Here is an 11,652-nt window from a genome sequence, read left to right on the forward strand (position 1 = left end):
AGTACGAGGCAATTTTATTCAGAGCGGCATTTCCCATGGCCTTTTTTTGGGTATTTGCAGGTTGGTGAATTGGTGGCTGAATCCATAAAATGTCCTTCAGGGAGAGAATTATAGGTGGGTGACATCTCCATCATGGGCCCTGAAGTGGTCATCTATGTGAAGCAGTCCAAGAAGGACCAAAGGGAAAAGAGGAGTCAAGCTTTGACTCAAAAGGTGCCAGGCAGTGACCACTGCCCAGTATCTTTATAGGAAGTCTATCTTGTTACCCGGGAGGCGGGCAGCAGGCCTATTTTCATGCACAGGGATGACTCTCCTTTACCCAGGTTTCAATTTTTGGTTGTTCTGCACAAAGCAGTCAGGTTACTACCCTGTTTCCCTTAAAATAAGACATCCCCAGAAAATAAGACCAGGTAGAGGTTTTGCTGAATTGCTAAATATAAGTCGTCCCGCAAAAGTAAGACCTAGCAACGTTTTTGTTTGGAAGCATGCCCGCCAAACAGAACACCAGAGCATGCAGAATCGTTAAATGTACGTACCATTCCATGTTGTACATGGAAATATTGGTAGTAACAAGAAATTCTTGATAAGATTCACAGTTTGTCTGGTTATGCTGGTTTATGATGACAACTACTGTACAGTATATAATAAATGTTCATTTTTTTATTCAACAATAAATGTGAATTCTTCTTCATGGAAAAATAAGACATCCCCTGAAAATAAGACCTAGAGCATCTTTGGGAGCAAAAAATAATATAAGACACTGTCTTACAGTATTTTCGGGGAAACACTGTAGGTCTCCCTTCAGATGAGTTTGGAGGCCACTCTTTCAGAATAGGAGCAGTTATGGCGGTGGTAACACATGACTTGATGGTTTCAGCCATAAAGAGCATTGGGAGACAGCAGTCAGTGGCTTTCTGTGGTTATTTCCACCCAGGCCAAATCAGGAGACAGACAGGTTAGAAGGCAAAAGCAGAGGTTTTTATTCTTCCTAGCCAGAAAGGATGTCAGCAGAGAAAAGAACTCCAAAAAACTCTTGTGCCATAATGGAGAATAAAGAGTATTTTTATTTCAAATTTTACTACTATTCAGAATACCTGTGCCTGCCTCTGATTGCACTCCAGTCAACTGGAGGCTCTGATGATTGGTTCCCACTAGTGGCGGGAGAACTCAATAAACTGTCATAAGAAATGTCAGTCTGTTTAACAGACATTTTGGAAAGAACGTGGTGTGACAAATGCAAAAGGGTTCATGAAAGACTTAATGGTTAACACAATAGGGGGAGTCCAATGTACACAGTGGATATTTGTGGGTGATAGTTTTAGAAAGAGTGAAGCTTTCTTGATGCATGGGTGGTGGATGTGATCAGACCCAGCATTACAAAGATATTTTTATAGAAAAGAGTTAAGGAAAAATAAGAAGCGCAGCCCACTTGATCTCACGAAGCCTTGGGTGCCACTTCATATAATTTCATATAATTAGCGGGGGGGGGGGTCTGGTTTCTTAATAACACTATATTATTATTATTATTATTATTATTATTATTATTATTATTATTAATAATAATAATAAGTTTATTTATATCCCGCCTCCATCTCCCCCGAAGGGGACTCGTAGTAGTATTATTATTATTACTGATTATTTCCCTAAAATAATAAAGCAGGGAAGAACCATTGTAGGCACTCATGTGACTCAATAGAACTAAATCCAAAGTTTTTAGGATATTTCTGAATTCATAAATATTAAATCAAAGAAACTTCAGTTTTATAATGGAGTTAATACTGGGCAAAAATACTGCAAAACAACCCTGTAAATAATTTGATTGGAAGCACTGCTTTAACTGTGCATGTTCTTCTGGCCATTCTGTTTAATCTGCATGTATGAAGATCATTAATTGTTTTCCCCCTTCTAGATAGAGTATTTTGTGTCTTTTTTGTTTCCTGGCTTTAGAGACCAGGGAGTGGTTCTTATCATGGAGGCCTTCTTAGGAAGTCAGGACAAATTAAAGGGGAGGAGCTTCAGTGCCTTCCTCTCAGGCTGTGTCTTGAATGAATGGCAGGCTATTATTGGATAGGTACGTCACCGCCTTCTTGCATTCTGAGTAATTTTCAGAACAGCTGCAGGATTTTGATGTGCTACTTCTCTTTCTTTTGCTCTCTTTCCAACTTTATGGTTTTGCCATCTACCTTGTATTCTGTAATCTACTTTGCTTGGTTTACATTTTGTGCATACAACTTCGCCATCTGTTCCAGATAAACCACCTTTCCTTTGATACTCCACCTTCTAATTTCTGGCTCTGAAAAACTGACACTTCAAGATAAGATGGTCCTGACTGACAAACCAATCTTTGATGTTGGATTCCCTTGAGAAGCAGCCTGGCTGGAGGACAATCTGGTAAAGATGCTCTGCTAAGTGGCAAGCCCACTAGACTGGGATTTCTAGGAAGTTAGTTTAGGTTGTTTTCTACATACTCATCTGACATGCTTTCTGGCAACTCTGTCTATTAATTGCAATCTCTCTGTTCTATTTCCTTCCTTGTATGTGTATGCACACCTTTGAGTAGGCATTTATTAAAAGTCTGAGGAGACATTACAGATGAACCAAAGGGAGCCACAGACTTATAGTTCTAAAAGTTTAATGCTAGATAACTTTTGGAAGTAAGAAATCTTGAGAATAGCATATGGTATCCAAGTTTAATGCTAAATAACCTTTGGAAGTATGAAATCTTAAAAACAGAGTATATAATCCAAGTTTAAAACCTCGGTGCTAGTTTTGTTGTGCTGTTGCTCTATTTGGTTTTGCCCATGAAAGTACCTGGGTGTGTGTGCAAAACTGATTCTCAGAACTGTCAAAAGGTAGGATTGTTTTGTTGTTGCTGCTACTGCAAATATGTTTAGCACTACCAAACATTGTGTGTGTGTCTTTCACTTTGTGCAGCTCTTCTTGTGTTTGTCTAAATAAAATACAACTGTCTTTGTAAGCTCTTGGGGGATTGGGGGCCCTTCCACAAAACCAAATAACCCAGAATATAAAGGGCAAAAATTATTATTATTATTATTATTATTATTATTATTATTATTATTATTATTATTATTATATAAAAACTGATATATAAAATCTGAGTCCACATTGCCATATATCCCAGTTCAAAGCAGATAATATGGGATTTTATTCAGCTGTGTGGAAGAGGCCTGGGAGGGACTGGAAAGATTAGCCAGAAAAATACAGTAGAATCTCACTTATCCAACAAAAATGGGCCGGCAGAATGCTGGATAAGCGAAAATGTTGGATAATAAGTAGAGATTAAGGAAAACCCTATTAAACATCAAATTACGTTATGATTTTACAAAGTAAGCACAAAAACATCATGTTTTACAACAAATGGACAAAAAAAGCAGTTCAGTACACAGTAACATTATGTAGTACTGTATTGCTGTAGTTACGAATTTAGCACCAAAACATTGCAATGTATTGAAAACATTGACTACCAAAAACATTGGCTACTAACAAGTTGACTGCAAATGAAGATATAATTGCATAAAATGAACTTACAGTAACAACATTGTTGGAAGTTAAATCTGTAAAAAGTTCATTCCTTGCTGCCTAGAGAAACAGCTGTGGATCCGGGCGGGAAGCAAACTGCGTTGGATAATTCAGAACGTTGGATAAGCGAAGGTTGGATAGGCAAGACTACTGTAATGTATTCTGTCAGTTTATCAGCCCAAATGAGACGCCTCCATTATAGTAGAATTATAGTAGAACTCTAAAGTATTTAAGAAAGATGGTTTTCACTACAACAATGGTGAATTTATTTGACTTTCCCTGGGTTGCAATTTACTTATCACCAAGCAGAATTAGCAACCAACTGTTAGCTTATAGGAAAATGAGAGGAATACATCAAAATGCTACATTGAATCAGTTACTGAATGGGAAGTCAACAGTTGTCTAGATTTCTTGATTCAATATATCTGGTTGGGACTAGAAATTGAATTTAAGCCAATGTATCCAGCTAGTATATTGCTACTGTGCGATATCTCTGTATCTACATTTCCTGCAGCAGCATGATATCAGACACACATGGCCAGCCACACTCAATTTCCTATAGGCCTGCAAAAGGGGGAAATGGATATTGAAAAATGGAAGTACATCCATCATCAGGGCAGTGACCACAATCTCATTGGTCTCTAAATAATAGCCACATGCATTCTCCTGCTTCTTTTTGACTGAAACGGAGAGTTGATATGTCCTGGGAGTTTTTATAGATGTTACTACCTTTATTATAGCCTAATAAGGATATGAATAAAATCAAAGATTGCCACAAAAGATGTTTTATGACCCACACAACTACATTATGTTTTGTATGAATACTTACATGATTCAGTATTGTTTTCAGTTCTTGCCTCCATGTGCTATTAGGATTTATAATGTGGTTAATTATATCATATAAGTTATAAAAACTACTGACTGTACATGACTAAGGTAAAGGTAAAGGTTTTCCCCTGACGTTAAGTCCAGTCATGTCTGACTCTGGGGTGTGGTGCTCATCTCCATTTCTAAGCTGAAGAGCCAGCGCTGTCTGTAGACACCTCCAAGGTCATGTGGCCAGCATGACCGCATGGAGCGCCGTTACCTTCCCGCCGGAGCGGTACCTATTGATCTACTCACATTGGCATGTTTTCGAACTGCTAGGTTGGCAGGAGCTGGAGCTAACAGCGGCCACTCACGCCACTCCCGGGATTTGAACCTGGGACCTTTCGGTCTGCAGCTCAGTACTTTAACGAACTTTGCCACCGGGGCATGACTAGGGGGCTAGAATTTTATGAAAACATAATGTGTAAAATTGTATAAAATTCACACAATCTATGATTTATATGTGCCAATTTCCCAGACTGAAAAACAGTTGGAGAGTCCACCCCACCTCTGACTTACAGATAAGGTTTCCCCTTTCTGAGCTTCAAAATCATGTCTAAAGTATGCCTAAATGAACATTTACATTGATCCTCTGCAATGTATAAAAACCTCACCATGATATATGACTACACGCCCATTTGGCTGTGGGCTCAGTGATGTCTAAGGAAGATATTTGGATTTTTTTCCCCAGTGGTTAGGTTTAGCTTCTGGTGTTGTCCCCAAACATTTCACAGGCCGGGTTGTTGTATGTTTTCCGGACTGTATGGCCATGTTCTAGAAGTATTCTCTCCTGATGTTTCGCCCACATAAACGTCAGGAGAGAATACTTCTAGAACATGGCCATACAGCCCGGAAAACATACAACAACCCTGTGATTCCGGCCATGAAAGCCTTTGACAACACATTTCACAGGCCTCTTTTCCTCAGCCCTATTATTTCCCCTGTTCACTGCTGGCAGCTTGGTTTCCATGTTGGCTATAGTTGGAAAGCTTTCTCTTCACACAATACAGTAAAAGCTGGGGGGTACAGAAATTGAGACCCAACCCTGATCAGGACTGTCTTTGAAGAGTGATAGAATTAATGCCTTTAGGGAAATGTGTTTGTATAATATGTGGGGAGGAGAAATAACCTCCCATAATGTGTTGTCGCAAGCTTTCACGGCCGGGATCACAAGGTTGTTGTATGTCTTTCGGGCTGTGTGGCCATGTTCCAGAAGTATTCTCTCCTGACATTTCGCCCACATCTATGGCAGGCATCCTCAGATACTCCCATAAGTTACTCAATGTAGATGCTCCCCCCCTCCCCCGCAAACAGCAGGTATGGGAGCCTTGATTTGGATCGGGACCACAACTAACTTAAAGCCAGGAAACATGACTTTATTGTATAAAACCACTCTTCCATGGCAGTGACATGATCACTAATAGCAGCAACATACCAGGATGGGCGTGGAGTTGTACTTCTTCATAAGCCGCATACTCCTACTGCACTGTAATTTTAAAAAATTATTTAAGCAATTTCAGGATTTTAGCAAAGGTTAATTTTTAAACAATCTAAAAAATTAAATGAAAAAAATAGTGCCTCAAAAATAATGGATGACGGAAGGGAGGGAGAGGAGGAGAATCCAGTGCTAGAAATGGAATGACATTACAACAAACATTATATTCATGTTTGTATGTTTTTTCAATAACAGATAAGTATGTTCAGTAACCGAGTACAACACTTAGTTTCCAGTATTGTCCCACATAAATAAAAGTCTTAGAAATGCATGGTCAAAGGAATAAACAACTGATGATTTGTTCTGTAAATTGTGGTTCACACTTTAGATAATTTCATCATTGTCCCATGCAAATAATTGTCTTGAAAATGCGCAAAAGCTAATTGCTCACAAATGGAAGGCAGAAGGATCATTATCCACAGTAGAAGTGCTACAGCAGAGCCACAAACTCCTCAGTGGAAGTAAGTGTTTTTCTTTGTTTAATGGATGTTAAACTAATGAGAAATTGCATAATGTTACTGGGTGCTGGCAACAGCAAATCTATTATGTTGTCTTTTTAAAATATAGTTTACAAAAGCTTCAGGAGAGTCCACTACAAACTCATGAAAGAACCCTCAGAAGCTACCTGAAGAAGGGATTTTGATCCAGAAACAAGGATTACAAAATACCCGGGAATCCTTGTTGTTCTACATTGTTTTACAATTCTTTTGCGCATTTTCAAGACAATTATTTGCATGGGACAATGATGAAATTATCTAAAGTGTGAACCACAATTTGCAGAAGAAATCATCAGTTGTTTATTCCTTTGACCATGCATTTCTAAGACTTTTATTTATGTGGGACAATACTGGAAACTAAGTGTTGTACTCGGTTACTGAACATACTTATCTGTTATTGAAAAAAACATACAAACATGAATATAATGTTTGTTGTAATGTTGTAAACAATTTTCATTTCTGCATTATTCATGCGCCTGTAAGGATTATAATTTGTTTGATACCAGTGTTCTATTCTGTATATTAGTTAGTAACAGATAACTGTATCTCTATACTTATCATAGATTTCTGTGTATTTTAGTGAGAAATGGAATGACCTCATCACACCAGGTAGATGATGGCAACATGCCATGATCTGCAGCTATTGACAGCTTTCCCCATCTATAGCAGAGGATGGGTTTATCACAGGGAGAAGGCAGACCAGCAGTGGGATGAGCACCCAATGATCGTTTGCCACCTTCATGCAATAAATAATAACGATAACACTTTATTTATATTCCACCCTTCTTCCTATAGGGGCTCAGAGCGGATTACGGTATAAACAGATACAGGCAAACATTCAATGCCTTGATACAATACAATGAGACACACATACACAGGCAAAGGCTTCTCCTTTCATTTCTGGCTTTGGAGGCAGTGCTCATCTCTGGCTTCGGGAGAGGTACTCTTCTCCATTTCCAAGCCGAGGAGCCTGCGTTATTGCCTCCTGGTCGTGTGACTGGCATGATTGCTTGGAGCATCTTTATGCCTTTCCCACCAAAGTGGTACCTATTTGTCTGCTCATATTTGCATGTTTTCAAACTGGTAGGTTGGCAGGAGCTAGGGCTAACAGCGGAAGCTCACACTGTCCTGCGGATTCGAACTGCCAGCCTTCAGGTCAGCAATTCAGCAGCACAAGGGTTTTACCCCTTGTGCCACTGTGGCCCCAATCTCTTTTCACATGTTCATTCTATGCTAGATCTACACAACATAATGCCCATCGGCTGCATGCAACCTCTCAGGATTTTGGGTGGCCCAAAGAATCTGTCATCATTGCCAGTTTCCTTGCTACCAGTGATGGGAATGGACTTGATCTTGAAGCTCAGAAAGGAGAAATCTTATTTCTAAGTCAGAGGGGGATGGACTCTTCAACTGCTTTTCAGTTGGAAATTGGCACATGTCTTAGTCTTTAGTCTTAGTCTTCTCTGACAAAGAGCACTGGTACCCTACCAAAATACAACCTCATGATTCCTTTGCCAGAGAAGGCCATCCCCCCACCCCATGACCAACTTCTATTTGGGTGAGGTGGAGAGGGAAAGGCAGCCTGAAGTAAGAGAAGGAGAGGTGACCTAACCTGGAGGCACATCCCGGCTTGCCCACCACCACCAGTACCACTCTGCTCTCCTTTAACCTATGGCGGACCTGTACAACATACAATCCACTTATTCTGTGAAGGAAGAAGAAAGAGAAGGGTGGGTGAATTGGCGATCAAAATTGAGTGTGGACGAGGAGTGGCCTGAAGAAATTTAACCTATTTTAATATTAGCCCCTTACTACTACCAAATTGTGCAGGCCTGTTCTATGCCATCTGTTTAAAGCTACTCTATACAAACTTAATAATTACTCATATATTTCAGCTCTTCTCTAGCTACCCATAAGCTGATAAGATTCAAAGATACTAATTAAAAAGACCTTTTGTTGTACTTATCAAGAGGCTTTGTTTAAATAGACTATAGAAAACTTTGTATACTTTGTAATACAATGTCTAATCTCTCTTTTACCTATTGGACTGGGCCAGCAGAAAGAAAAGTCAGTTTTAACAGAAATATAGCTTATAGTGGGCTGGGAGAAACTAGAGCTGATGTGATCTATTCAATGTAATTTTCTGAATCAGCATCCCAAATAGCCAAACCGAATCTAAAGTTGACCAAAAACTGATTCGTAACCCTTTTGGTACTAATGTTGGAGAGTGGTCCCTGATCAAAGTGGTCCCTGGTCAAAAAAAGGTTGGGAACCACTTATTTAGAATGATCTGAAGTTGCATCTTTTATATTTGATATTATTTTATTTCTGTCCCCTCGGGTGAGAAGGGCGGGGTATAAATGTTGTAAATAAAATAAATAAATTCTGATACTTAATGTCCCTTTTAATATTGCTGGCATTTTATTTTATGGTTGCTTAGATTATTAGCTTTGTAAACAAATGAGAGGACCTTTTGCCTACTGAGCTTATATCTCTCTACATAAAAGTCAACGTTTATATGTATGTTTGTTGTCTGTCTATTGTGCCATAAAGTTTATTGCTTGGTAAAGTGGCCCTCTGTGATGTCACTGAGAAAGAAAGGTGATGTGTATTTGGGGGGGGGGGGAGAGCCACAGAAAGAGCCTGCCCACCATTGTCAGAGTGTTGCCAGGAGACAGAGCTGGAGAAGGGAGAAAGTAGGCAGACAGCAATCCCAATGGCACGCAGGCAATGCTGGTTATATATGTATTTGATATATACAATATAAAGGTAATGTCCCTTTAGTTAAGATGACATATCAGTTTTTAAATATTTCTATTATTATAAATATGATTGACAGTTACATAGTTTCAAGTTACAAGTTCACAGTTACAAGTGCTCTTTAAAATAACCAGGCTTGATGAAGTTTCTATTAAACATTGGCAATAACTAGAAATAACTAGGAATGTTTTTTTTTCATTTCTGCCTCTCTATTTCACTGCTACCCCTTCACTTCCCACACACTCTGATGCTCTAGCCCTGACCTTCTACCTCTGTTTATTTACTTTGGTTCAAATGCCTTTTTTAGGATTTCTGCCTCAGAGCAAGGCAGTGTCTTGGGAGCTGGCATGGGTTCAACCTCCCTCCCATTACTATTCCAATCAGATTCTACCTCAACGGTGATATTAAAATAATACATTTTTTAAAATGAATCTTCACTTTTGAGCTACTTTGTCCATCAGTTCCTATTTTTCCAAGTATTGCTAAGATTTGCTCAGATTGAAATTAAAATATATATTTCTTTTACAGACCATTCCGACAGCTGGTGATCACAGGAAGTGGCTGACTCATAATTCACCTTCTCTTGGGATTCAAAATGAACCTGACCATATCTTTTAATTCAACATCTCAGCGCCAAACCAATTGGAGTTTTCCCTACCACGCCATCCTGACCTGTAGGAACACGACCGACATTACCATGTTTCTGGTCACGTTATATAGCATGGAAACCATTATAGGTATTCTAGGAAATTTGTGCTTGATTGGTATCTTGACCAAACATAAGGACAAAGCCATAGTGACCAATATATTTATTGCCAATTTAATAGCTTCGGACCTGATCATGTGCATCTTCTGCCTGCCATTCACCATTGCTACCCTCTTGATGAAGTACTGGCTATTTGGTGAGGGTATGTGCCGAATGATCTCATTTATTCAGTGTACCTCTGTGACTGTGTCTATTTTGTCACTTGTACTTATTGCTCTGGAAAGGCACCAACTCATTATTAACCCAACCGGCTGGAGACCCAGCATCTCCCAAGCCCATTTGGGCATTGCTGTTGTCTGGATCTTTTCTGCTATCTTGTCCCTGCCTTTTGTAACTAACTCCACCTTGAATAATGTTGACCTAGCGCAGTTCCACATAACGGATTCCTATGCCACCAAGGACATGTGCATGAATTCGTGGCCTTCAGAAAAATATAAGATCATATATTCTACTGTGTTATTGCTGCTACAGTACTGTATTCCCCTTATCCTTATTGTTGTGTGTTACCTACATATTTACCTTCAGCTCCAGAAGAGGGAGGGCATGTTTAAAAATCATGACTACAGTTGCCGGAGAATTCAACTCAAGCGAATAAACATCCTGCTGGCTTGCATGGTTGTTGCCTTTGCGGTCTGCTGGTTGCCATTACATGTTTTTAACAGCATTGCTGACTGGGACTACAAAATGATTCCTAATTGTCTCCATGATTTGATCTTCTCATTATGTCATCTTGTAGCTATGGCATCTGCCTGTATTAACCCTATTATCTACGGTTTTCTAAATAAGAATTTCAAAAAAGAAGTGAAGGATCTGATTCTGAATTGCCAGCACCGTCCTTCCCTGCAAGACTATGAAAATGTGCCTCTATCCACCTTGCAGACAGACATCTCCAAGGGCTTTGCACAGTCAAACTTTCCACAGAATCTCACTTGTCCTGTGACAACAATCTTGAAATCCTGAAATGAATGTTACAACACTATACCCCTGTGTGAAAATCCCACTGAACCCCATAGAATTGATTTCCTAGTAATTTATTAGTAAAGATGGATAGGACTGTACTGCTTGGATTTTACATGTGAAACTTAAAATAATGTAATTGAAATACAGATACATTGACTAAACCACTCATTCAGTTTCTATTTGTCTTCTACAGCAGTGACATTTTTATGAAAAATCATTACTAAGAAACTCACAAGTCTCATGTACAAGTACTTTCTTTAGTAGTACACAAATTGTGATCCCCAAATGTTATAGAACACCCAAGTACTATAAATATTGATGGGAAATTAAGATAAGGAATAGCACAGATATGCTGCCTGCTACATGATAGCACCACTGAAAGGATGTAGCAAGAGCACCTGCTTGTCCCATTTTGATGGATTCCTTTCAATTGGTTCAGCCTGAGGATGTGGACAAGGTGCTTGGAAATTGCCTCTGCGTCTGTCTCTGTCTCTGTTCTATGTGTATATGGGCATTGAATGTTTGCCCTATATGTATATAATGTGATCCACCATGAGTCCCCTTCAGGGTGAGAAGGGCGGAATATAATACTGTAAATAAATAAATAAATAAAGGTGAGGGCTACCACATGCATCCTAGACCCCTGCCCAACCTGGCTGGTGAGAGAAGCCAGAGGGGGATTGGCCGAGTGGGTGAAGGTGGTGGTGAATGCCTCCCTTCGGGAAGACATTGTTCCAGCGAGCCTTAAACTGGCTGTGATAAAACCG

General features: G+C 39.5%; 1 protein-coding gene across 1 annotated transcript; it reads left to right on the forward strand.

The window, feature by feature from the left end:
- The first annotated feature begins 2,061 nt into the window (after positions 1–2,061).
- On the forward strand, positions 2,062–11,423 carry LOC134292280 (neuropeptide Y receptor type 4-2-like). The gene is made up of 2 exons (XM_008117738.3): positions 2,062–2,391; positions 9,688–11,423. The coding sequence occupies exon 2, from the start codon at positions 9,755–9,757 to the stop codon at positions 10,883–10,885; it is 1,131 nt and encodes a 376-aa protein (XP_008115945.1). The 5' UTR covers positions 2,062–2,391; positions 9,688–9,754; the 3' UTR covers positions 10,886–11,423.
- Positions 11,424–11,652: the final 229 nt, after the last annotated feature.

The sequence above is a fragment of the Anolis carolinensis genome, chromosome 3, assembly GCF_035594765.1.
Source record: "Anolis carolinensis isolate JA03-04 chromosome 3, rAnoCar3.1.pri, whole genome shotgun sequence".
Taxonomy (NCBI): domain Eukaryota; kingdom Metazoa; phylum Chordata; class Lepidosauria; order Squamata; family Dactyloidae; genus Anolis; species Anolis carolinensis.

Excerpts from the sequence above, each read along its gene's own strand:
- LOC134292280 (XM_008117738.3), top strand. The coding sequence starts at position 9,755 with ATGAACCTGACCATATCTTTTAATTCAACATCTCAGCGCCAAACCAAT.